Source organism: Alternaria ventricosa (assembly GCF_023758065.1).
Source record: "Alternaria ventricosa strain BMP 2768 chromosome Unknown scaffold_4, whole genome shotgun sequence".
Taxonomy (NCBI): Eukaryota; Fungi; Ascomycota; class Dothideomycetes; order Pleosporales; family Pleosporaceae; genus Alternaria; species Alternaria ventricosa.
The window spans coordinates 1,436,050-1,462,459 of record NW_026055684.1 but is presented as its reverse complement, the minus strand read 5'-3'; the positions used below and the strand labels follow the sequence as shown (position 1 = coordinate 1,462,459).

Genomic DNA, 26,410 nt, shown 5'->3' with positions numbered 1-26,410 from the left:
AGTCAACGTCCCACGCCGGGTTGAAGCGGCACGGACCGAGAGCGACTGGTTCGGTCTGTAAGGCAACCACGCCGCAGAGGCGCATGATGCATGGGCGTTGACGAACCCCGCGGGATGCGGCTTTTTACCATCCTGATCATATCTCCCTTCGCTTGCGGTGGGTAAATCAGGGTAAATATGATGTAAGTTGGTAGTTGCGTCCCCCAGACATGGGGACATGGCTATGTAAGTGGCTGCATATGCAACGACATGGGAAACGGAAGATACGGGAACCGGAGTACGTCAAGATGAAGAATGTCTCGGAGCTGGGTAAGATGGTTTGTTGATATTACACTGCAGCAGCAAAATGTACCTCTTCTGCATTCCCCGCTGCACGTCCAATGCCATGTAATATGTTTTTTGGACATGGCACTGCCCAACCCCAATCTATGACCCTGCCCACTCTCAGTGAGTGACTGCGCATGAGTACTAGGTACACAACACCCAATAAACCGTAGTTGTCCAAAGCCGAGATAGGGAGGGAGATTGTGTCAGCCTCTGTATCTTTCCACAGTCGAGTTCCAAGACATACTCGTCTCCTCAGATCTGCAATACACTATCAATCTACAAAACGCGTGTATCCGCTTACTAAAACAAACCAAGAGAGAAGAAAAAGAGACCAAGATCAAGACTAGAATCAAGACCAAGATATTAAGTCGTGAGATCGTCATGTACTGGCGAAGATGATGAAGAAGCGGAGAAAGGGATATCGGGGGTATAAAATGGAAAGGGCCGTGGAAGTCGTCTCTTCTCGTCCACTAAAAGTCCGTTGCTACTCCGGTCCCGCCAGGCGGACTATCCAGTTCTAGGGCAGGTGGGTCGACAGCGCGGGCGCGTGTGCGTTGTGCACCCCTGCTTTCGCGTGGGCGCGCGAGCGCTCTCCTGGGCTGTGTGTAAGACGGCGACGATCGCAACGCGACCATCCGTGATTACTATAGTATCAGTGCGTTGAGGTTGCGCTGCACGATCATGTCTTGTACCGACGCCATGGTAATCTTGAGCAGGTTGGTGTCGGTCGCGTTGGTGTAGTGGACGTAGACCTCCTTCTTGGGCTGGCGGACGAGGTTGCGGAATTTGTTGGCGAAGAACTCTTTGCCGGCCTCCACATCTCGGTCCCCGCCAGTGTAGTCGGAGAAGACCCTCCGGATTGGGCTCATGCCACTTGCTATCTTGTCGGTGAAGAGATCAATCTTGTTGAGGAAGAGGATAAGCGCCGACTTTTCGAAGTATTTGGAATTGGATATCGACTCAAATAGCATGAGAGCTTCGTGCATTTGGTTCTAGTGGTGTTAGTGCACGTAGCGTGTGTGCTTAAAAGGTTACTTACGCCATTCCGGTCTTCTACTAGCACGTGGTCGTAGCCGCTAATGGCCACGAGGAAGAGCACGACTTGCACGTTGTCAAAAACGTGGATCCACTTCTTACGCTCTGAGCGCTGGCCACCCACGTCGACCATCTTGTATGTCAGGTTGCCGAGCTCGAAAATGGTCTCGGAGATACCGGTGGTCCGTAATCGCGTGCGCAGGATGTCTTGGTCGGTGGGGAGGAAGTCCCGTTGGAACAGACGGTCGATGTTTTGGAAGAAGCTGAATTGTTAGCCGGGGAGCGGTAGAGGCGGAGGAAGGGACCGTACTAGTTCAGGTTGTCGTGCAGCGCATACTGGTTGCCCTTGAGGATTGTGAGCTGCACGCCCTTGTCGGCCCAGAGCGAGTTGAAGGCTGTATGGAACTCTTCGGGCATGGGCTCCTCGGTGCCAATGTCGGGTGCGGAGTTGACCATCTCGGAGTACCGCTGTAATCTGTTAGTGGTGTATGGGCAGGGGCCATTGGATTGGACATACAATGTTGTCGTCGTCCTCAAAGTCAATGTCGTCTTCCTGCATGGCTGCGTAGATGGTCTGGAAGGCCGAGACCAAGTTGTTGAAGATGGTGGCCCGCCATGTCTTGCGCTCGAGGCTCTGGAATCCGCCTGCGTTGATGATGCGCATCTGCTTGAGGACGGTTGATTTGCCGCTCTCTCCGGCACCTGCACTCTTGTCTCAGTCACGCTGTATCACCGGGGGCCCATTCAATGCATACCGAGTAGCAGCAGCTTCACCTCGCGCTCAGCCCGCTTCCGGTCGGCGCGGAGGTTCTTTTCGATCTCGACATTCTTCCTCGACTCGGGGTCGGTGGCAGAGGGTTTTCGTCCGAAGCACATGATTGCCGGTGCCATAAACTGCTTTGGGTGACGTCGTGGAGGAGCTGAGGCAGCGGCGATGGAGAGGAGAAGTCGCGACACGCTAGGGATGGGCTACGAGCATACAACAGTAGCGAGGACGCAGTCAAGGCCTACCATGCGTGTTAGCTGAGGTCCTAGCGGGCTGACTCGTGCAGGTGATTGGAATCTGAGGCGAGCGGGAGACGCTACCGGAGGTTGGGAGGGGTGCAGTAGAGCGGTGGTGGTGGTGGTGGGTGGTGTACGGTGCTAGCAGTGGGCGACGCGACTGAACGAGGGACGAAGAAGCAAAAAATGTATCTCAATGGACAGGCAGGAGGACGCAAACGAGGCACTATGCAGCACTAACAGACGACTGAACAACCGGGACGGTATGCGACTGGCCTAAGAAATAACGTGTCGGCAAAGAATCCCTGATCTGCACCGTTCGCGATGAAGGCCCATGCTCGCAGCAGCAGCCGTGACCCAGCTGGGCGGGCAGGATGATATTAAATGTCTTCCCGCGACACGGCGGCCAAGGGCAGGTCAAGCGTGCACGCCCGACGTTCGGATGCCAGTCCCCCATGCGGACGCGATCGGCGCCCGCAACGTGATGGACGACATGAAAGCCACGAGACACGGCAACCTGGCGCGACGATCGATTCCCGCTGCATCCAGTCCAACCACGGGCTAGGAAGCCTGCTGCCGTCGCTCGCCAACATGAATCGACATCTGCTCCCCAACCTGATGCTTCGGACCTCTACCGGTGCCTCCGCGTTTCACTCGTCCACCCTAGGGGGCTGCCTCTGTACGCTGCTAGCCCTGCCTCCGCCGCGAGTGCAACATACCTAGCTCCTTCTGCCGGCTCGTGCACTGCTTGCCCAACTTGCGCCTGCTTTCTTCTCCGTCATGATGCATTCCTGCGCGCCAGCTCGCCCGTACTGCTGCAGGACGGCCTGGGTAGCCATCCCGACTATGTTTCAGACGCTGGATGGCGGCTCTTTCCGCGCCATACCTCCGAAAGTGGACCCACCCCATCACCTCCAATGCTTACCCAAGACGCCTCAACTCGGCCTTTCTCTCTCGACATGTTTGTGATTGCTGCCTCTCCGGCCCTTTTTACCTCACTTCAACCACTTCAGCCACCTGCACCCGAGGTAACTCGCTGCGACCCCCACTCGCTTGGTTCAGCGGCCGTTCCCCATGGCCACCTGGATAAATGGCGAGGAGCCCCTAAGGGACCCACCGCAACATATTCCACGAGCGTCCAAAACCACAACGAACTAGCGTCGTTCCAACATCCCCAAAAGGGCGGACCGTCCTCTGTGCGGGTATTCGGCTGCCTGCGTGTCTGGAACTCTCCTGTTCCACCCTGAACCCACTCGATGAAAATCAAAATGTGCCCTCTGCAATCCACCGCAGTCCATCGCACGCCGACGTGACCGTCACACAGCATGCCGAATGGGAATCTGACCCGTCTTCCTGGTTTGACAGGCAAGCAGAATGGCGTGTCTTTTGCTTTTTGTGTTTCTGTCCCGTAACCGAGGCTTAAGCCGCGTTTTGCCATTGCCTTGTCAGCATTTTTTGTTCGTTTTTGAGGGGACGTTGATCCAACATCGTATCCTGAGTCAGCCAAGAGCCACGTTCCCGTTTCCAGGTCGCATGTCCAGCTTGGCGGGTTGTGGGGACCACGGGGAGGGCTGGAGTGGGTGACTTGTTCTCTCCACAAGTTACATCTCAAGTAATCAGCATTCCGCGATCGCCCTGACAAAATTGTGTGACAATACTCCAACATGTAGGTCTGAAGAGTTGCTTCCACCCGCGGCTCTTGCTGAGCTTACGTCCTAATATGATGATAGACGTTTGTTGCCCGGGTGGAAGCTCTAATAACGACGAAGGTACCTGGTTCATATTTCTTGTCGAAGATCGATCTCTCAAATTCTCTTCCAACCAGATCTCTTTGTTATCATCTCATTGTCCCCTCCTTCCGTCTTTCCTGTCTCCTTCCCGTTCAAGAAAGATAGAAAGACCCTCTTGGATATTTTATGCATTCGCTTTAAGCCAAATGTAGACTTCGACACACCTGTTCAATGTCTTCCTTGTATGAGGCGTCTCCGTTCTTCAGCTTGACTGCCAAGTACCCGTACCTCCTGCCGGTCGTTATGCTGGCGTGAATAAAGGTGAAGGCAGCGACTCTCTCTGCTAGCACGTGACCATGTAGTCCATATTTTTCATCTCTCACTTCACCGCGAATATGTCTTGATTCGCGTTTGACTGTCGACATCCCTCTCATCGATAAGATTGGCTCGGTTAGGTGGCAAGGTACCTGCCTATGTTGTTGCCCTGAGGCCGAGCGCGACTGCCCTCTACCTTCTGTCCACAAACACGGCGCCAGCTTCACCCCAACAACCAGAATACCGCACCCCCAACCCTCTCGAACAAAGCCATCCCGCAATCTCGTAGCTGTCTACAGTCAATCGTAAGTCGTATCCCTTACTCGTCGCATTCGACTACATCGTGCGCAACGGCGACCTCACTTTCACATCCGACCGTAGTGATTGACAGCGGCTCACATCAAGCACAGAACTCCGCCCTCTCTCCATCCATCACGCAACATGGCGTCCGCAAAGCCCTATATGGGCCCCGTCTCTCTCGGATACTCCAAGTATGCTGCTCCGCACTTGAAGAAGGCAGCTTTGGCCACGTCCATCAACCCCTCCGCATCTATCGCTGTTACCCCAGCCGTGGATAACACCATCGCCACCAAGGAGCAGATCACTGCCTTCAACACCGGCGACTCCCATGTGGCCCTCAAAGACGCTCACCACAACGCTGACGCAGACAGTGGCGCTCACGTGGCAGCTCAGAACAACCCAGATGCGCAGCTCGCCATCTCCCAAGGCAATGCGTTGAAGGAACAAGTCGCCAAGCACGCCAAAAAGTTCATCAGGACTGTCTCGACCACGGTCACCAATACGCGCCGACTGCTGCAGCTGATCCGGGAAGAGTCACCGGATGCGACCAATCCGACTGTCGAAGCCCTGTGGAATGAGCTGGAGGCGCTCTTTGCTGCGGCAAATGACGCTAAGGAGAAGCTGCCTGTGTTCCTCGAGAAGCAGCGTGACAACATGAGCTTGTACCACAGCTCAATGGTGAATGAGGCCATCAAGGATTCGCAAGACGAACTCAACATCCAGCACAAGAAGGTGAGTGACTCTCAAGACTCTCCATACCGATGAAACATTCACTAATCTTACATACGACGCAGGTCAATATCCAGCACAACCTCATTCTCGAGCACCAAGAGGCATTCCTTGCGCACAAGGAGCAGACTGGCGAGAAGCTGAAGGAGATCGATGCCCTCCAGGAGCGCGTCTCTCGTCTGACGCTCGAGAAGGGCAACTTCCGCACCGAGATCGACAACTACGCGCACCTGCTAGAGCAAGCACGCTCTACAAAGGAGGAAGATCTTCGCAAAGTCGACGCCCTCGAGAAGGAGCTGGAGACTCTCGTGGAGTCCAAGAAGCAGCTCCTTGCAGAAGCCGACACCCTCCGCAAAGCGCTCCAAGACCTTCAAGCTAAGACAAAGGCCGACGATCAGGCGACAACAGATCGCTTCACCGCTGAGCTAAAGTCGACTGCCGACCTCCTCGCGAAGGAGACCCAGAAGAATACGGCTCTGAACACCATGATCAGCCAGTTGAAGGGAGGCGAGAGCACTGCTAGACTCGAGGCCGAAAAGGCAAAGAAGGAAAACAAGAGTCTGAACGAGCGCTACAACAACCAGGCATCTGAGCACGGGAAGGCATTCGCGGTAAGTGACACTGATATGACAAGTAAGTTGAGCGTAGGTTGAACTGATATGTCATTAGAAACTCAACGAGCAGACCAAGCAAGTTGAAGGCCTGAAGATCGACCTTGGTAGTAGCCAGAAGGAGAACGCCGAGCTGAAGCAGCGTCTCGTCAAACTCGCCGACCTCGAGTCCCAGGTTACCGAACTCATGCGAGCAAAGTCGACTCTTTCCGAACAAGTCAGCACCCTCGGCGCCGATTTGGACGCCAGCAAGAAGGAAGAAGCCAAGACCAAGACCCAAGTGGAGGGGCTTCTGAAGAAGCTTGAAGGTCTTGACGATGAGGTTGACCAGCTAGAATCGGAGAACACTAACCTTCTCGCCAAGCAGAAAGAGTATAGGATGACCGCACAGACCTGCGAGTCCCTCAAGGAGGAGAACGCCAAACTTAAGGCAGAAGTCGACGAGCTCAAGACCTCCAAGAGCCCCACTTTTGCTGTTGGCGGCTCTCCGTCTTTGATGAACGAGGAGAAAGCACGTGCTCGGGAGGCCAAGATTGGAGAGCTCGAGAAGACCGTGCTAGAATGGACTGAGCTAGCGAAGCGTTCCTACAGCGAGTACAAGGAGATGCTTCCCACCTACAAGAAGGCCGATCAGTACCGCCAGGAGGTCGTCGACAGGGACGAAGTCATCAGGGGTCTGGAGCTCGAGCTTGCCCAAGCTAAGGTCTCCAAGACTACTAATGGTGTTGGAGCTGCTGCCCCTAGCAGCGATGCTCTCTACTGGAAGAACAAGTATGAGGCTGTTCTGCTTGCCGTTGACAACTAGGCGCTAGCTTTGGTCCAAGCCCAACGGAAAAGTGGATGAGAACTGCGACAGAAAGTGGAGTGTCAGCGGTATTTCGATATGCTTGACTGAGGTAGTCCCTCGATATGACATCAAAACTTAGCTGCTACGAAAATGAGATACTGCCATGATGAATCTCACTACTTGACACTGAAGACTGCAACAGGTGTGATGCAGCCGACGTTTGGATAAGAGTGAACGTTTTTGTTACCCCAGGGCGATGTAGTCTCCTGGGTAAATTCCATTGCTACCTAATTGTAACGTGGGCCAAGAACAATAACAGGTGCGCTGCGACTACATTAGTATCACAACGAGAGTTGTTAAAATACTAAGGCAACGTAGACTCCTTCATGACTTCTATTGCGCATTGATTGTGACATGCACCTAGGACAACAACAAGTGCGCTTTGGCATACATCAGCAGAAACGCGAACGTTCTCACAATATCAAGGCAATGCAGACTCCTGGGTAACTCCCATTGCTAGCTAATCGTACAATAGACCGAAGGCGACAACAGGTGCGCTGCAGACTACATTGGTATCAGAACCAAAGTTTACCAAATCCTAAAACCATGTATACTTCTGGGTCATTCCTACTGTCTTTTAGAGAACGGAGGTAGCGGCATACTCATATCGAAAAGCGTGCACACAGCGCAGCGATGTAAGCTAACTGTCGAGGGGTTGGAGGTCTAATCTGCACTCCCAGGAGACCTCTTCCTTTCCAAAATGCAGTACGCGACGGTAGAAAGGATATAATCGCGTGTTGCGCAATATTCCCGGGGTTTGGTATTGTATGTGAACGAGAGCTCGACGTGGATGTCGTTGCGGATGAACACGGATCTCGTCTTTGGTGAGGTGTTGATAGTCTTCCGTCGGCGTTGTGGCCGCTTGGGTGATGCCGGGTCCAGCCGCTGTAGGACAATGATGGCGTCTCAAAAAGCCCTTCCAGATTTTTACTCCAAGCTTCCGTAGATGTATAAGCCGACGAGCCAGGGTTGGCTGTAGGTACGCACCCGGCATCCATCAACGTGCGTTATCCAAGGGTCATTGAGTCCGTCTTTCAATGCCTCTCCTGTTACCTTTCCCACTTCTTTCCCCGTTGCTTTCCTCGTTGCTTTTCCCGTTTTCTCACCCCCTGGTTTGGAGGGCGGCTCGCTGAATCCATAGCCATATAATACTCCGACGGCTAGAAACGTTATACTGGGGGCTAGCAGTAGAGCGAGGATTGAGTATCTGTGGATGTTGGACACGGGGTTCTTGACCTTGGATGTGTGTCGATACCTAACTTCCCGTGGGGACGAAATAGAAGGGGTGATTCGAGTTATCGGTCTTTGAAAGCGGGGTGGTGAATCCTTTGGTGATGCTACAGTCTTCTTGTAGGGGCCTAAGGTCTGGATAGACGATCGGAAGCCGCGAGATAGGGTGAGGCTCCTTCTTGAGAAGGTGGATGGCCTTGCAAGTGTACAGAAGAGTGACATTCTTGTTGAACTGGTGGCATGACTGGTTGCGAAGCGCAGTACGCTTGCTGGCGTTGGACATGGAACCATTTTGCTGAACTGCGTGTGCTTGGAGCGGGTTTTGAATGTAGTCGTAAATCGCGTTCACTTTGTCGAGGTGTGAGAAGAGGTTTGTTGCGCGATGGCGACTGCACGATAATTCCAGATTTATCATAAAGAAATAGTACTGCGAAATCCCTCCCTTGGTTCAGCAGAAATATGCAGTGGTAGTACCCATCATCGCGTAACCATGGGTAGCTTCGCGAACGTCGTCGTATCCACCAATGATGTCGCTTCTATTGCCGGACGGAAACAACAGCTTGCTGTAGAGTCGCTCATATCTGCGAGGTGTTCTCGCCTCAGCGTGTTGGATAGAACCAGGCGACTACGAGTGCGGATACCTAGGTATGGTGAGGCCCAAATGTCGTAGGGCGTGGCTGCCGATGCGAACGGTTCATAACCATCCAACCAATCTCGCTCACCCTTCTCAAGTTGCAAAGGCACGCGCCCTCAACCCCTTTAACAAGGGATGCTTGCTACATTGAAGATCATGTCCATCCACCCAAATCTACAACCAAGAGATCTGAGGTCGGCTAATAGACACGTTCTGCCGACAAAATTTTCCAAGCACGGACGAGCCAATCGCATCCGAGGACTTCGAGGAGGCACTGGCATGCCGCTTGGACGGCGATGCGCACCTGGCGAAACGGGTCTCTAACGGCGTCGAAGAAGGAGCGAGCCCTAGATCAACTCAAGATCCGGCGAACAGGGTGAATGCAATATCTCGATCCTGTCTCGACATGCGCCTGTGTGTAGTTTGTTCTGATTCCTTTAGTCCTCGAATTCACGTTGCGCTACACCCAAACCTGAGATCGCGCGCCGTTGGAGCGTTACAGGACGTCGAACCATCGCGAAGTGGAGGGAGTAGGAAAAAAGGAACGAGCATCTTGAGAAATTGCACAGTAAGTGAGATAAGAGCGAAAGAGAAGGGATGACGCTATACATGCCCGATCATCTTCGCTCCAGGGTTTGGGTAATGAGGAACCATCATCGCGCAACCTTCATTTGTGAATGCTCTGAAGTCACGTCCAGCATCGCTCCTCCTATACTGCTAACCGATGTGTTTGTTATAGCATGGTATGTCGGAAATAGAGAAGAAAAAGGGAGGTGTTCGTCGCGCGCACGATCGAATGACGTCCTCGTTCATGCGGCCGGATATGCTTTACCCGTTTCGAAACAGCGCATCGGCTACTGACCCGGCGTCTCTCAATCTGAAACACTTCTTTCCCACCCCTTCCCTCGCGATTCATCGATTTCGTGTTCAACTCTGCGAATAAACCCAACAGCAGAGTCTGCGCGCTGGGGATGCCAGTCATTACCGGTCGGCATAACTGCGGCTTCCCGGGCCTACCCATTCCGTACCATACGCTCGGCGCAGCTGACCTGGTGTTTGCAATGCATCGATTAATATCGAGCCGTCCCCCAAGGATAATCGTAGTCGTAATTCTCCGCCAGTACACGGGCGTAGTGGCGTCTTCCGCACGTGGCCTGTTTCGAGCGACGTTGGAACGACTTTGGAACGTTGCGCACACCCAGGAGAAGCAAGCACGGTCGCGGCATTTGCCATGTTTCGCACATCTGTGCGACGTTGTCCCACTGTGTGGCAGCTATCTCAGTAGCCATGACCATCGCTGATCTGAATGTCGTCAAACCACCGCTTAAAGGGCACTGAGCAGCTTCTGCTTGCTTCTCCCAAGCAGACTAAATGACGGAGCCTCTCCGCGTCAGCACAAGCCATGGGAGGCTCGCCTACTAACGTCTATCTCAGTTAGCAAACACGAGCTTCCCCAGGATACATCGGAAGATACAGCTGTTATCGTGCGACGGCGCCCGGGGCTTGCCCACTACCGGCATAGTGGTTCCACCAACCATCCTTCGAGATGGGACTCATTTCAAAACCTCCGAGTCTGGAATGTCAAGCAGATTGTCGCTTGCTGGGCTGTGATCGATGCTAACAACAGGAAAGCCCTGGAATCCTTGCACGGGGATGCGCAAATGTCATCTAGACCTCGTGCCGCTTCGCACTTTACGGCGTTTCTTGTTCGTCGTTTCTTCCACCCACCACCCCGGTCATTCAGTGTAGAGTGCCGGAGGCATTCGTTCGTTCGTTTCTTAACTTTGTCGGTCTGCGACTACATCTCACTCTTTACGGTTTCCTTCATTTCGCTTCTATGCCGCATCCCGTTCCGACCGCTGGGAAAACATGATCCGCCGGAACCACGATGATTCGCATCACCACTACGTGGATCCTTCACTCGAGTTGAACATTGGGCTATGGGCGTTGTTTGCTGGTGCATCACTCTTCCTGGCGCTCCGGATATGGATCAAAGTCACTCGTCGCCACGGTCTCTGGTGGGATGACCACATCCTCCTCGTCGCATGGGTAAGGCGCCTGTTGGGCTTACAGATAGTCGTAGCTGATGGTGTAACAGGTCTTACTTGCTGTCAACAACGCCATCATCACAACCGAGTATGCCACAGGCTATGTGACCGACACATGGGACGATCGAATGCACATACTCATCAACATTACTTCCTGTGGAACACTGATCAACCAATCGCTCACCAAAACTGCCTTCGCCGTCACTTTGCTCAAGCTGACTAAGAACTGGGGCCAATGGATACTATGGTTCATCATTGGCAGCATGAATGCATACATGATTGCCAAGGTCATTCTCCAATGGGCAAAAGTCTGCGGCAAAGAATCCTACGACGTCTGGTACCGGTTGGACTTCTGCCTGGACTCGAAGTTTAGGGACGACTTCAAGGAAGGCGGCAACGTGTACAACATCATCATGGACTTTATCCTCGCAGTCTTCCCCTGGGTCATCACGTGGAACCTCGACATGCGGAAGGTGGAAAAGATTGGGCTTTGTGTTGCCATGAGTCTGGTGCGTTGCTTGAAGTATGCCCCCTTAATCCACTACTGACTTTGGAATAGGGGATGTTTGTTGCTATCGTATCTGCTGTACGCACAGGCTGGAAAGACGAGGGCAACGTGAAGGACGAGTGGTACTTCTGGCGCAACGCTCATTCCAACATTTGGTATTCTTCGGAGATCGTCGGCACCATCATTGTTCAGTGTATACCCGTGTTGCGACCTCTCCTCCGGGACATCAAGACTTCCCTTACATCGAAGAAGCTGGCGTCCACCGCAGAAGGAACAAGGCGACGCAGCCGGTACATCCTTATCTTGTACTGTCGTTGTCGCAAAACGCTAACATCACACAGAGCTCCATCCCTTTTCGGCTTCGGTTTCGGCCCCGGCCCAACCATCGGCACCAAATCCACGCACAAAGCGCACATCTACTCCGATGGACGAACCACCCTTAACGATACGAAAAGCGAGAGCTCTCCCGATTCTTGGGACACTCAGGGTATCTACCAAAAGAGGGAGTTTGAGTTGACTACCATGGAGGTCAAAGCGCAGAAGGGGAACGAGATGGTGTAGATGGATGTAAATACGTTGGCCACCTACGGGCGGGTAATAGCTAGGATAGAGAATGGAGACGCTTCGCTGCGATCGATGTATACGTTCCATGGAGATTTTGAGTGATACGAACGCTACGGTTGTTACGGTCCATATGATGATTAGGTAACGACATTCGAGGGCTGGCTTGGAAGTTACGATGCAGCATCGTTGGTAGTCGCTGAGTTGCGCAAGTCTCGCGCTCGATTGTTTGGCGCTTTTTGCCTTCTTTCTTTGTACATATTTGAGATGGGATTTGAACTACCTGTATCGTACTTTGGTAGCTTCAATGAACTAGAAATAGCATTTCGCAATGTTCTGGAAGAATGCATCAACCCTCCCTGGATATCACCCCATTCCTCTCTTCGCCATATCTCTCCATTCCCATCTCGTCTCCACCCACGCGCAACTCCCACCATCATCTAATACTTCTAACGAGCTCCCTCAGATCGCCACCTTCAACCCACTTCTCCTCTCCTCCACCGCCAACACCCAATCCACCACCACCACCTCCACTGACACCCCATCCCTCTCCTACATCGCCTACCACCCTCGCCGGCTGACCGCCTACCACAGACCCCGACGCAATGACCATGTTCGCTGGTACAACGGTATGTGGTAATATCTTGACGTTTTCCTTAATGATAGCGAAGGGCCCGATATTGCAGTGATGCCCAATATGTACATGGGAAGAAATGGAGATAGCCTGAACGGTCGAATTTGGTCCTGCCATTATTAGGTCAGTATAACACAACGTACATCATACCCAGACTTCTCGCATGACAGTCCTCGAAAGCAGATATCAGAAACCCGAACAAAACGCACCAACAAAAACATTATCCCCAATCTTCATCGGATAATAATGAACCTGGCCCCTGCTAATCCTGCTCGGCGGCTTAATCACACTGCCCTGGCTGATGACCGTACAGCGCCCTATGCTGATGCTCGTCGGCGTCACGTCCTTACCTGACGACGAGGGGGCCGAGCGTGTGGGGTGCAGGTCGCCGCGCAGTTGCACGTCGGCCATGATGACGGTGCGCCCGCCGAGCGTGATGTTGGCAGTACCGGTGATCGCGCTGCGGCGGGAGACTTTGTTGCCGGAATCCTGGGCGTGGTGTTAGTGGGGAGGGTTCATGATTTGGGGTTGTTATGGAGTTATGAAATGGCAAGGATGGGGTAATGGGGTGCGCAAGATATGGATAATGTTTTTCCGGTGTTTTGTGAATGCGGGAGGGACATACGGTCTCGATGTATTCCCCCTTAGGAGCGGCCTTACGCGCTGCTGGGCGCGACATCCTGACAACCGATACACTTCTTATTCTTTGCTATTCTTTCTGTGAATCGAGTGTGATGATAAATAGGCTATGTGTTGAGGCAGAGACGCGAATGTGGTTGACGTGAAAGAGCGATCTGTAGCGGAAGGTGTACGCGACCCAAGCTCCGATCCTAGCCAATCAACGCGTCGCAGCCAGCTCTTCGCGTGCGCATGGCAGGTAGTCGCGAATGACAGCCCTTACACCTCGGTTTTCTGCCCACGTAGAACCTGTAAACGGAAGATAGTTAAGGCTACGGGTTCAGAGGGCTGAAGTCACCGTAGAACTTCGTAGCCGACACATACTCGAGTTTGCACAAAAAGTCCATGCTATCCACACATAGGAAGTACCGCGCTCTTACAGGCTACACCGCGTACACACTTCATATCGCATACCAGACTCCAATTCCCGCCGACATATTCATACTCCACACTCACCCAATCGCAACCTCAGCCTCAGCCTCAGCCTCACCCCCATCTCATGTCATCGGCGCCGTCGGTGTGTTCTGGAAGTGGTAACAGACTGACAGCAGCTGCAGGCGAATCGAGGGGTACGATCGGCTGTACATGCCATTTAGGGCTTAATGCGACTGGTCGCGGGCATCACCACCGGCTCGCAATGGAGATAAGCACGTTGCTTAAATATACCGTTAATTGAGATAGATCTGCTCGCTTTTTGCTTGTAATTCGATTCCTCTTGTTCACGATGGCACCTAAATCGTTGTTGTTACTAGCATCTTCTCTCAAGCTCTTCGCAAGCGCTCGCGATGTTACCTTTCCACCAATTTCTGGCTACCCGTCGCAGCAGATTATTGCTCATGGCAACCTTGAAATGGACATCACTCAAGCAAAGTTTGCAGGGCTGTTGACATACGCCAATTTGCCGTATGTGCACTGTTTAGCAGCAGAAGGCCAGGATGTGGAGCCCTTCGACATCGCAATTCTTGGTGCGCCGTTTGACACTGTAGGTCATGTACTCCTCTACATTGTGTGCGCGAGACTCCGCATCGGAGTCGGATGTATCGCAACAGCCCAGCGCTAACAGCCGACAGGGCGTTACGGCACGGCCTGGAGCGCGCTTCGGCCCGGGTGGCATTCGGCAGGGCTCAAGTCGGATATCGCCAGACGCTGCTTGGTCGATATATACAGGTATGTTGTATTATGAGGGCGCGCGTTTGGGCGTTCATCCCGCAAGCACGGACTTGGAACGTTGTTCAAAACGAAGCAACAAGGAACGGCACTTGTTACACCATGTCATCTTGGCAAGTTGTGTTCTCGAGGCGTTCATGGATGCGCTAGAATTTGTCCTGTGTACCCTAATCTTGGTCGCAGCTTCTTGCTGTCTTGATGATGTTGCTCCGTTCGCTCATGCATGAAGCCAGCATTGCATCGAGAGGCACTGATCATTGTGACAAAGCGACTTCGCAACGTACTGACTGACGGGGCTCAGGCGACAACGTCTTCGCGGATTGGGCAAAAGTTATCGACTGCGGCGACGCTCCTTTGACATTTTTGGTAAAACATTCACGGAACGACCAAAGAAGACTATAGCTAACATACCTGGAAGGACAACACTGCGGCCTTGAAGCAGCTTGATAAGGCGCACAAGGTTGGTGAACGCACGTAATGACTGGTTCAAATGTCTGACAACAGTCGCCAAGATCGTGTCTTCAAGAGCGACCAACTCGAGCGAGCGCACGACACCGAGGATCGTGACGCTAGGTGGTGATCATACCACAACGTTATCGGCCCTTCGATCGACTCATCGTCACTGGGGGCCAGTGAGCGTAATACACTTCGACAGTCATATCGGTAAGTTCGCGGCACGTTTTGTTGAGCTTCACTGACGGCTGCATAGACACATGGGACCCAGAAGTATTAGGTAAGCCGAAGTGTTCACCGATCCGATCAGGAACTGACACAGTACAGGCGGAGGTATCTCCCATTATGCGTGAGTCTAACTATCAGAGCGTACCCTGCATACCGCTGATACACTAAACAGTGGTGTCAACCATGGAACATTCTTGCACATTGCTCATGAGGAAGGCTTAATCCGGAATACTAGTATACATGCGGGCATCCGAGCTCCTGTGGTACGACCGAAAGGTGATGTGCGCAACGACCTTCGATGTGGTTTTGAGATGGTCAAGGCCAGGGCAATCGATCGATTGGGTGTAGCTGGTATCATCGACAAGCTGAAATCTCGCGTCGCTGGAACGAAGGTCTACATCAGTGTGGATATAGACGTACTCGATCCGGCATTCGCACCTGGTAAGTCATCAAACAAAACATGCCACAAGTCGTTGTCTTCGACGTGGCAGTATTCTCTTCAGCACCCAGATGTTTCGTTACACAAGTGACTGACATATGAGAAAAGCTACAGGAACAGCCGAAGTCGGCGGCTGGAGCACACGAGAGCTTTTGTCCATTCTGGACGGTCTCGAAGGACTCGACGTCGTCGGGGCAGATGTTGGTAGGTATTTTCCAAGCACGTTTGACTTATTAGCAAAAGCACTAGAAGCTGACTGGATGTGCTTGCCGCAGTGGAAGTGGCTCCCATTTACGACAACCCGGGCGAAACCACTGTATTGGCCGCTGCAGAGGTCGTTCACTCTCTCATTGCTTTAATGGTGAAGACATCATCTTAGCGACGATACTGTGAAACTTCGATGAGGGGGCTGTAACACGGGTAAGAGTCAGGTCGGTTCTTAGGCGGAGCGATATCTGGCTGTGTCGTTTTGTTGGGTATATGGGCAGGTTAGCAGGCACCCTATCAGCCATTGTACTTCACCATGCTCAAAACGGTGCCTACCACCTCAGGGCTTGAGAATGATTTGATATCATCGTACGACCATAATTAGTACACTTCCTCGGACACAGGCTGAACGTGATGGATTTGGTCTGCTTCTAGGCTTTGTGGTCTCATCAACTCGCTTCTCCACATCCTCAGTGCATCGCATGTGACACTAAAAGCGCCTTTCAGTTGGCTCAGTAGAACCTAGTTGCTTTGAACTGCTACATTACACGGGCCAATAGTAGGGTGTGTGCTAGTCGGCGATTGGAGACATGGGCCGTCTAGAGATTAGCACCATCAGAAGGTAACCGTCCGACTATGTTGTAACGCTTGCTGAAGAATGTATGCCAATCATTGAGAACCTGTTTCTCCTTGTCGGAAAGTCCGGAGTAGTCCGATATGCAGTCTTCAGGCTTGAGAGAAGACAGGCCGAGGGCACGGTTGGGCTCTTTCCCCGCAAACACTGGGATGATAAGTTAGTCGTTTGTGGTACGACTTGATGCTGCAACTCAGGCGACAAACCGTGATAGCCTTTCCCAGGTGCGTACGTCTCCTTGCCGCTCACGTCGAACACGTCACCCTAAGGATCGTCAGCCTTTTCTGCGCGAGCACGAGAACACTATGGAAAAAAGCAGCTATAGTTACCTTGATTGCGACAAGAGTGGGTAAACCCTCGTTTGTGCCTGCTGATGGTCAGTGCCTGGCCACTCAAACACCAGCCAGTCGTTGCGAAGCCGTACCATCACACTTTGCAAGGTAATCGCGTTCAATGACATCATCCTTCGGCGGGTTCAGTGCGACGGGTTGCTTTGGCGCAAACTTCTCCTTCTTCGGCTGCTCTGTAGAGTCTGACATGGTGGAGGTCTAGATATCGGTGTAAATGATGCAGAATGTCGGATGGGAAGTCACGATGCTGGCCTGTCTGCTGGTGGCAGGTGGGGCTCGACGCCCATGCCGCGCTAGGTTAGTCGCACGAGCCTCATGTCATTTCCCGGGGTCGTCACGAACTTCCTCATTGCACACGCCACGATTGACCACTCTGTGACGCGACGCGGGTCGTGATCAGGCATCACATATGTGAAGTTCATGTTCGCAGGTCTTGATGCCGGCTTCAATGCGCCTCTCGGGAGAGCCGTCAGTAACTAGGTAGTATCAAGCACCATGTCGCAACTGCCCATAGAAAATTACTCGCTGTTCATACGAGGCCATATGCCTGTTACCATATATTTGGTGATATGTAGGTACAATACTCATAGTGTACAGTGAATGCCGTAGCCACAGAAGATGGTACCCAAAATTTCCACTCAGGAAATTACAAAGCGTTAAGATTCGCCGCAAAAGCAATGGAACAACCGCCCAGGCGTACAACATTCACGAAACCCCGACAGAAACAACGATAGCCTCTCCGTCCACATACGCTTCAGATTTGTACAGGTCTTGGCTGGTGCACTTACTTCTCCAGGCTGGGAGAAGACCGTTGATCTACAAGAGGTAGCTGTGGCTTGAATTGCAGCCAGCGGACCAGTTATCTCCCGCCGGCAAAGGTATACGCTGATGGAGTCGTATGCACTGCTGAATTGTATTGACTCTGTCTGACACAATTGGTGCAATTCGTTTCTTGTTGATTCCATGTTCTTCTGATGTTCCAAGCCCCAAAACATTGGTGGCCGGGGTCGTTGCGTGCGAAGTGGCAGTGCTGCATGAGCCGATGCTCCTTATGGCCACAAGGAAAATTGATCTTCTCGTAGAAGCACATCTCAGAGGCGTAGATGGTATGACTTTCGGTCCGGTCCGGTGTTCGAGAACTACGGCCATTGTCAGCTTGCGGGCCGTGGTGGAACCTGGCAAACTTACATTCAAAGCACGTGTGCGTGTCTGTCTCGTACTCGAGATCGGCGATCTTGGACACAGGTTTCAGCTGGGTTTTGAATAAGCGTTTGGTGTACGGGATTCCAGAAGACCGTGGAGAAAATCTGGGGAAAGCTGGGGGTTGCACTTCCAAGGAGAATGTCACGACCTTTTATACGCCACCAACCCACGTCACCGCGATCACCATACGCTTTTTCCCCACATCCCTCTAGCCGCGACATCCTTTGAGATATCTCATTGACTAAAGAGATACCTTGTCCCAGTGAAGTCACACACAGAAAAGCGCAAGCCTTCTCAAGCCGATAGATTGCTCGCCACATTAAAGACCTTGCCCAAGATTTTCGCTCGGCGCGCACATACAATCCTATCGTCACAAGTCCTTTGTTACATTGCATTAGGGTGGCCGAAATATGCATACTGCCCATACGTAACAAAGAGGTATAGGGGTGGTGCTGCAGCTATGTGAGCATGAGTCAGTCTGCATTAGGATGCCGGGCAGCACAGATACAAACTACATCCGCAGCACCCTGTTCATGCATCTCGTCCCACGAACCCGGAACTTGGTTCAAGAACCTGGTAAAAGACTACCGCAACATTCGCTATCTGCATTGACAACAACTCCCGCCGGTTTGCTGCAATCTAGTAAGCTATAAAGAAGGCCGGTCTATCTGGACACTTCCCTTGAACGATATTACATGCTTCCAATCCCGATATCTGCTCGAGATATGTTCGAGAGACAACAACATGTACCGTCCCGATGGAAGTCCAGCGAAGGTCAACTGCAGCTCCACGCACAGTCGTCTCCACTACTGGAAACGTTTCCCAAGCCAATACGCATCTGCCTTGACATGCAGGATACATCTTGAGCTATTAGCGCTTGCGGACGTTCAACTACGCTCTCGCTCAAATTACTAGTGGGGTGGGATATGTGAAGCGAACCATAAACGATTCAGCATACCCTCGTTGCATCCGCTTCCCCGACTAATAGTTCGTACTCGAGTCGAGAAAATTGTCCTGCTACAGCTACCTGCAGGTCTCGCATGGATAGGAGCGATCTTGATGCACAGAAATCGCCCGCCAGCCAATACAGATGACTAGATTTGGCTCGTTGCTGCATGATATAGTTTACGGAAACAGCACACGGATGCGGGAGTGAACTTGCGTGTTGCGGTGCACTTATATTGCGGCAAAGAACATGTTGAACTGTCGTTCACACGATCTCAAAACTTTCCTAACCGCTGTAAGCATGATTCTTTCCCCACTCACTTCGCAATCACTAGCCGCTTCCCCGCTGTACCCCCACACCATCGGAAGACGCTGGCTGCTACATATTTGACACCCCAAGCCATGAGCACATCTGAACACGAGTGACCGGCACCATCGTTGAGTGGACGTCCCATGTCACCCGGACAACGGCGTGAACGCTTTTCGTTCGCACTTGTAAATCGAGTGGTATCATGGACACCGCATCAGTAGAGCGATGCATCTACTGTCATTGGAGAACACATCTGATCGAAATCCAACCATGACTTGACACAAGAAGAAGTGTTCATTTCGAAGGGCTATGGCATGCCGACAGCACAGCAGGTCTCCCGCGGAACCGGTATTCCAACCGGCATGGAACATCACACCAGGGTATTCTTACCTCTACCTTGCAGGCCAATGCACCCTCGTGTCACATCTGTATACAAACCACAGAAAAGAGCATCGGCAAGTCCCGTCGCGTGGGAAGAGCCCGTGCTGCCCGCGAAGAGTTTGAGCATGCTGTAATGCAGTACGCCCAACCTTTCGGCGACTTTGCTGTGACCCCAGAAGGAGACTATTCTGGGCTCTCATGCGCCCCAAATGGTATAGATAAGCGAAGTCAGCACGCCATATAGCACACATTTGAGTAACCCGACAGAAAACCATGGGTTGAACAAGTTTGGGAGTACGCCCAAATGGATGAGCGCTTACTCTAGATAAGTGACTAACTCCAACAAGTCCAATCACTTGCCCTCCAAAACCGGTCTGCACCGAAGCCAAGGGAAACATGTTCCAGGGGCTGTGCTGACAGCTCGTTCTCGAGCCGACTGCGTTCTCAACTCACATTGGATATGTACAATGACCCAATGTACTAGCAGATAGTTGCTAGGCTGGTAGTGGAGACAAATATGGTGTAAAGAAACCTTGTTACGTGTTTGTCCTTAGACGATACACACTGCTCATGATGCACTACAAGACGAGCCACAGCTGACTGGAAGAGACGATCGAGTGTCCTCGATACACAGGATCGATCGCGATCGATCGCATCTCACTGCGCGATTGCACGTTCACACTGAGCAGTGCGACCAGCTTTGTTCGAGTTTACTGACTCGAAGAGAACATTGAAGCAACATCGCTACGCCCCTGCACGTACACCGTGTCTACGAGCCGTGGCGCCCCTACGGAGTTTTAACTGCGGGCGGGTGAGCCCGCCTGTGCGCACTTTCATGCGCGGCGTCCGCTTTCGGGTACTATAGTGGAGTCAGCACATGCAAGCTCCCGATCGTTTCGTCGTCGCTTCAACGTCGACACTGACACCACATTCAAAGGTCCACACGAGAAGTGAAACCCCGATGTTCCAACTTCGGCGCACTCTACCGAAGGAAAAAAGCTTCGGTCAGTCAGACACGCTTAGTCCATTCCATCTAATGCCGGCACGATTGTTTCGCTGGAACGTGTTATTTGAGCCCACTATATACGTGAATGTTGAGTACAAACGGAGCAATATCACATCCAACAAGACTGTGCTATGCATCACCAGGGTATACCATGGTCTATCACGACATCCATCGTCTCGAGTCCGGGGCACGCCTCTTCTGTTCTTGGGCCCACCTCAGTCGTACCGATAATCTTCCCTGTAAGACCTGCATCGAGATGGCCTATATGGGCTGCGCGCGCATGATTTGAGACAGAAGCGGAGAGTTCGAATCGAGCTGTCGAAGCAGCGGCTCCGCGGGTAGAGACGAGACTGCGGCAAGCAGAGGTGGGTACGCGTTGTGAAGTGACGGGAAACTCACTGTCCAGACTTTGCCAGGGGACAGATTGGGCTGAAGCTGGACGTCGTGGTCGTGCTTCATGTTCAGTATCACGAAAAGTTCAAGGATATCGCGGAGACGAGCGGTAGAGAATACATTCATAGAGAACTTGGAACAACAATTACTTTTCCATTAACATCGACGCCGTCGCTAATGCCAACAAGGAGGTTTAGTACGATCACGCTTTACCAGCCTTTCTCGCCTTCCGCGCTTGTCTCTTTTTCGCGATGATTCTTGTCCGCTGCGCCAGCTTCCCGTCTTTGCCCTTGACTGCACCGGAATCCGCGCCAGCTTCCGCAGCACCCGTACCCTGCTTTCCCTTACCGCTGTCCTTGCCCTTGCCCGCCTTCTGACCCGCAGCGCTAGAATCACGCTTGCGCTTCTTGCCTGTGGTTGCACCCGGCTCGGCATCATCGTTGTCAGCCTCGCCATCAGCCTTCGACTTGGGTGGCTCTCTGGCCTTCTCCTCGCGGTCTGAGCGCCTGTTGACAACATTGGCATTCTCGATGGCAAACTCGACAATAAGGCGTTTCCGCTTGTCTGCGAGTGCTTCTTGAGCAGCCTTTTTGCTCTTTGGCGTGGGTCCAGATTTGATCTTGTAGTCCACAGCGTGACCATTAAGCCATCGAAGACCCATCAGCGCATTTCGGTGTGTGTAGTACTCGATGAACCCATATCCTCTGCTCCTTCCTGCACCAGTGTCTTCGGATACTTTGCTACCAGCGGGTGTCTCGAAGACGACCTTGGCTTGCTTGACAATACCCTTGCCCTTCTTCTTACGCATCTTCTCCGCGACGAGCATTTCTTGACCGCCACGGATGACTTCCTCTTTATTGAGCTTCTGTCGCTTGCCCTCCTTGACATCGGCAGCGAAACCGACGACGGCGCTACGAGCAAGCTGCTTCAGGTCCTTGGATGTGATGCTGCGAGGAATGTTACGTACCGAGAGGCGCGTGAGAGATAGATGGAGCGATGGGTTTTCCTGGATCTGCTTACGGCGCATTGTTGCACTCTCTTCACGCATTTTGATTTCAGAGGGCGAGAGCTTCTGGTAGAGTGGCGAGTTGGAGGCAATGGTTCCTTCGGAGAGAAGGTAGAGGCGACGCTTGTCTTTGTCACGGCTGAAGCGCGAAGCAGCGCCTTCCGCTGTCAGACGCGTAGCTTCATTCTTGTCAACTGCGCGTGAGATTTGTAGGATGCGACCGTCAATGGTGTATTTGCCTGTTGGGTCGGCGTCTTCGTCTTCGAGTACTGAGTGTGTAACGGTGATGGTGGAGCCGTCCTTCTTGTCGAGGTTCTTCTTCTGTAGCTTGACGCGTGGGACGCCTTTGAGGCAGTTGATCATGTCTTCTTCTGCAAAGAATGAAACGAATCCTGTGCCCTTTGGTCGTTCGGTCTCGCGGTCGACCACGACGCGCGCGAATCGGATGCCACCGAATTGCTGGAAGTGCTCTTTGAGACGTTCGTCGTCAACCGTGAAAGGCACATTGCGCACGAAGAGAGTGTATTCCTCACGCTTCGGTCGGGTGTCCTCTTGTTCAAGCTCCACTCCACCATCTTCGTCATCCTCTGATATGTCCTCGTAGTCGGTGTTGCTATCGTCTTCGTCGTCGTCGTCGTCGCTATCGTCCGCTTCAGAGTCGTCATCATCCGAGCTGACAGCAGAGCTCTCGGCGTCTTCCATATCTTCGTCTTCGTCTTCTCCGTCAGGTTTGGTATCGTCTCCCTTCTGTTCAGTCTTTTGCAGGCTCTGCCATGTCTCCCGATCCACAGCCCAGTCCACAGCGATGGGTCTTTCGTCGACCTCCTTGCCGTTCAGCTCTTGTATCGCCCTCTCCGCGTTCTTCTTCCCACGTAGCGAGACGAAACCGAAACCTCTCAATTCACCATTGGGCTTTTTGGGCAGATTGACAAAGTTGACTTTGCCATAGCTTTGGAACAGCTTCTGTAGATCGTCCGGCGTCTTTATGGTCCATGGCAAATTGCGAATGATCAACTTTGGCGTCTGCGCATCCTTGATCTGCTGCTCGCGCTCTGCCTTGGCCTTGTCACCAGCCCGCGGCCTCTTCTCCTCGCCTTCACGTTGTCTTGCCTCAGCAAAGTCGACCTTGATCTTCTTGCCCTTGATCTCCGTATTGTTCAACTCCTCCTTCGCTCTTTGCGCATCTTCGACGTCGGCGAACGTTACGAATCCGTAGCTTTTCGATTCCCTGGTTTCCTTGTCTAGAACAACGAGCGCGTTCTTAATTGGGTACGATTCAGAGAAGTATTCGGTAAGGTCTTCGGTCGTAACGGTGGGCGCAAGCCCGCGAACGAAGAGTTGTCGGCGCGCAGCTTCTTTGGGCGCCGCTGTAGAAGAAGTGGACGGTTGCTCGGCGTCAGCGGTTGCTGTGACGGCTTCAGCTCCATCGAGCGAGAGACGCTGGCGCTTTCTTCGGGGAGCCATTGCAAATAGATGAGGCGAAAATCGTTATATGCAGTTCTGGTCTTTGGACATGCCTTGCAAAAAAAGTTCCAGTATCTCGGCGCACAGATCCACCGCGCCGGCCTTGGCGGCTGCATGGAAAAGTGGGGCCAGACCCTTTCAGTTGGAGCTCTCGATGGAGACACCTGCGCCGGCCTCTGCTTTCCAGCTGGATCTCTCCCCTTCAACTTCACCCTTTCCTTCACCGTTCAGACTTGGGTCCATTCGAGTCGAATTTCGGATCGCGATCTGTTGCATGAGATGCTTCGCCCAACTGGGGAAGCCGAGGCGTCAGCCTGCACATCCCCACTCAACCTAGGTCATGGGAACTCATATCTTCGCGCATCGCTATCTATGGCTGCACGTTATTCGAGCGATGCCGTTGTTGACGCAGATTGGAGTACAAAAGAGCATGCGTTTTTGAAATCCCATCTTGTCGACTCGCTACGCTATCAACGTGCATCAATCACGTAACCGCATAGGAGCTTACCTAGGTACGCTCACAGCAACGAGCTGCGAGAACAACAAAGCCATGGAAGTAGAAACTGTACATCTCGGCGCAAGTATCTTCATGATTACTTACACCACTTCGTATCAGGGTTATCCCTTCGCGCATCACACGACGTCGCTGCCTGAACCGTAAGCCTACACCATTGTTGTTGCTCCAGAACGGAAACGGCCATTTTCGGAAGGTGCTCCGGTTATGTGGAATGGTCTGAATTGTGAAACGTTTCTACTCTGAAAACTTCAATATTCCGCGGGATTGATACAGAGCGGCAGTCGTGTCCGTTGCAGCATTCCTAACGACGAGGTGTGTTGAACAGCAAGATCTGCCTCGTCTACACCCCATAGCGTTAGCACCCGGCACTCAACGTCTGCACGCAATGCCATGGATACTGCTCCTTTGACACTTCTGACACCGAAGCTACACCGGCGCAATCAAATGGCTTATCAGGCGTCGCTTAACTACTGCCCAACGTATCCTAGCCTCCCCCCGCGGCGGAGTGTGGTGCCGCCCATGTGAAGCCCATGGCACACACACAAGAGGGGTAAGCGCCGAAGAAGGATCTCTCAACATTTTGTCATCTTTCGAGTATTCAGAGAACAGTTCAACAATGTCGCGTCGAGGCTCTGGGGCAGGCGAGAGCGACGCGCTATTGAGCGCTGGCGAGGTCATCGCATCATCTTCTCGCAATTATTCCACAAACGATAGCACAACGCCCACCGAAGGGGAAATCATAAGAGATGGAAAGTTGCTGGGCGAGAACAAAGAGAAGCCTGTTGACCACAATAGGACTGACGACCCGGAGCGTTCACGATCTTTGGCGGAGGAAATTGGAGATGAGGGTATTTCCCTGTACGAGAAAAAATGCTTGCTCATCAACCGCGAGATCGACCTCATGGGAATGGGACGATACCAATGGTCGATATGGGCACTTTGCGGCTTTGGCTACATGATCGATTTGATGTGGGCACAAGCCTTCGGACTCGTTCTATCGCCAATTCAACAGGAACTTGGGTTTGGTGCTGACCAAACTGGAAAACTGTCCACTGCCTTTTCCATCGGACTCACAGCCGGTGCATTTGTGTGGGGTGTTCTCGTAGACTTGATCGGGAGAAAGACCTCTTTCAATCTGACAGTCTTCATTGCGTGCGTATTTGGAACATGCATCGGCGCCCCGAGCACTTACAACGCCATTCTGGTTCTAACAGCGTTTACTGGGTTCGGTGTCGGAGGCAATATTCCCATCGACACTACAATTACTCTGGAAGCCACACCACAAAGCAAGCGTTACCTTCTTCCGCTGTTATCGATCTTCCAGCCCATCGGTGTTGTCATCTGTTCCGTGCTCGCCTATGGGTTCATCCCAAACTGGTCTTGCAGTCCAAACTTTTCGGAAGGAGATCGAGCGTTGCCTGCCTGTGGCGCTGTTGCGACAGGGGAACAGTGTTGTTCAAGAGAGGATAATATGGGATGGCGATATCTCCTCTTCACGCTAGGGGGAATCACCATAGTCGTCTTCGTCTTACGATCAGTCATCTTCACCTTCCAAGAGTCGCCGAAGTTCCTCATATACCGTGGCAAGGATGCCGAAGCCATCGAGGTACTGCACACGATGGCTCAATACAACGGATCCAAATGTGACCTCGTTTTAGACGATCTCGTATCCCTAGAGCACGAGTATGATTCAGAGCGACGTCATGGACCTATGCTCGGAGGTGGTGTCAAGCAGCTCAAATCTACATGGACTGAGAAACTCAAACTGGAAGGCGATCGCTTCAAACTCCTATTCTCGAGCTTTCAGATGTCAAGGTTGACGCTTTTGGTATGGTTGACATACATATGCGATTACTGGGGTTTTACCGTTGCTGGTGAGTTTCACGCCTGCCTCGCTTGATGAACACATCTTAACATACAACGCAGGCACTTACCTCCCACAAATCCTGGCTGTGAAGAATGGCGCCCTCGATCTTTCTCTCCGCTACACATACCGCTCTTACATCTTCATCTACCTCCCTGGCGTGCTCGGTGTTGTGCTAGGAACTCTATCTTACCGCGCATCGCGGGTTGGTCGCAAATGGACAATGGTCGTATCTTCTGCATTGATGGGCATCTCGATCTTCCTATTCAGCAGCGTCAACTCTGCAGCTTCGAACATAGGCTTCAACGTCATGGAATACTTCTTCCAGTCCATGTTCAATTCCGTTTTGTATGGTTGGACGCCTGAGGCCTTCCCAGCACCCATCCGAGGAACAGCTTGCGGTATCGCGAGTTTCTGGGGCAGGTTATTTGGTATTGTCAGCCCACTCATTGCGCAGCACTTGTATGCGGGCGATGGGGCTGGAAGAGATATCAACAGCGTATTATACCTTGCTGGAGGTGTGACATTGGGCTGCGTCATCACAACGGCACTGCTGCCCAGCAATCTCGTAGGCCGGCAGAGCCTGTAGAGATACGGATACATGAAGAGGAAGGGAGTTTGTATTTCATCAAAGGTACATGGGCTTCTTAGGAA

At 52.5% G+C, this 26,410-nt stretch overlaps 6 protein-coding genes across 6 annotated transcripts; 3 read left to right on the top strand and 3 right to left on the bottom strand.

Annotated features, from left to right (window-relative positions):
- Nucleotides 1–971: 971 nt before the first annotated feature.
- J4E93_003175 (uncharacterized protein) lies at nucleotides 972–2,238 on the bottom strand (the record flags this gene model as incomplete). Its single annotated transcript, XM_049341115.1, has 5 exons — nucleotides 972–1,319; nucleotides 1,367–1,625; nucleotides 1,673–1,830; nucleotides 1,880–2,064; nucleotides 2,118–2,238. 5 exons carry the CDS (start codon nucleotides 2,236–2,238, stop codon nucleotides 972–974), a joined length of 1,071 nt encoding a protein of 356 aa, XP_049201997.1.
- Nucleotides 2,239–4,850: 2,612 nt separating this feature from the next.
- J4E93_003174 (uncharacterized protein) lies at nucleotides 4,851–6,854 on the top strand (the record flags this gene model as incomplete). Its single annotated transcript, XM_049341114.1, has 3 exons — nucleotides 4,851–5,441; nucleotides 5,504–6,049; nucleotides 6,108–6,854. The coding sequence occupies 3 exons, from the start codon at nucleotides 4,851–4,853 to the stop codon at nucleotides 6,852–6,854; spliced, it is 1,884 nt and encodes a 627-aa protein (XP_049201996.1).
- Nucleotides 6,855–10,629: 3,775 nt separating this feature from the next.
- On the top strand, nucleotides 10,630–11,877 carry J4E93_003173 (uncharacterized protein; the record flags this gene model as incomplete). Its single annotated transcript, XM_049341113.1, has 4 exons — nucleotides 10,630–10,809; nucleotides 10,859–11,317; nucleotides 11,368–11,606; nucleotides 11,658–11,877. The coding sequence occupies 4 exons, from the start codon at nucleotides 10,630–10,632 to the stop codon at nucleotides 11,875–11,877; spliced, it is 1,098 nt and encodes a 365-aa protein (XP_049201995.1).
- Nucleotides 11,878–16,282: 4,405 nt separating this feature from the next.
- Nucleotides 16,283–16,856, bottom strand: J4E93_003172 (uncharacterized protein; the record flags this gene model as incomplete). The annotated part of the gene is made up of 4 exons (XM_049341112.1): nucleotides 16,283–16,464; nucleotides 16,524–16,581; nucleotides 16,647–16,684; nucleotides 16,742–16,856. 4 exons carry the CDS (start codon nucleotides 16,854–16,856, stop codon nucleotides 16,283–16,285), a joined length of 393 nt encoding a protein of 130 aa, XP_049201994.1.
- Nucleotides 16,857–21,107: 4,251 nt separating this feature from the next.
- J4E93_003171 (uncharacterized protein) lies at nucleotides 21,108–23,375 on the bottom strand (the record flags this gene model as incomplete). Its single annotated transcript, XM_049341111.1, has 1 exon — nucleotides 21,108–23,375. The coding sequence occupies one exon, from the start codon at nucleotides 23,373–23,375 to the stop codon at nucleotides 21,108–21,110; it is 2,268 nt and encodes a 755-aa protein (XP_049201993.1).
- Nucleotides 23,376–24,508: 1,133 nt separating this feature from the next.
- Nucleotides 24,509–26,345, top strand: J4E93_003170 (uncharacterized protein; the record flags this gene model as incomplete). Its single annotated transcript, XM_049341110.1, has 2 exons — nucleotides 24,509–25,766; nucleotides 25,819–26,345. 2 exons carry the CDS (start codon nucleotides 24,509–24,511, stop codon nucleotides 26,343–26,345), a joined length of 1,785 nt encoding a protein of 594 aa, XP_049201992.1.
- Between the last annotated feature and the right edge of the window lie 65 nt (nucleotides 26,346–26,410).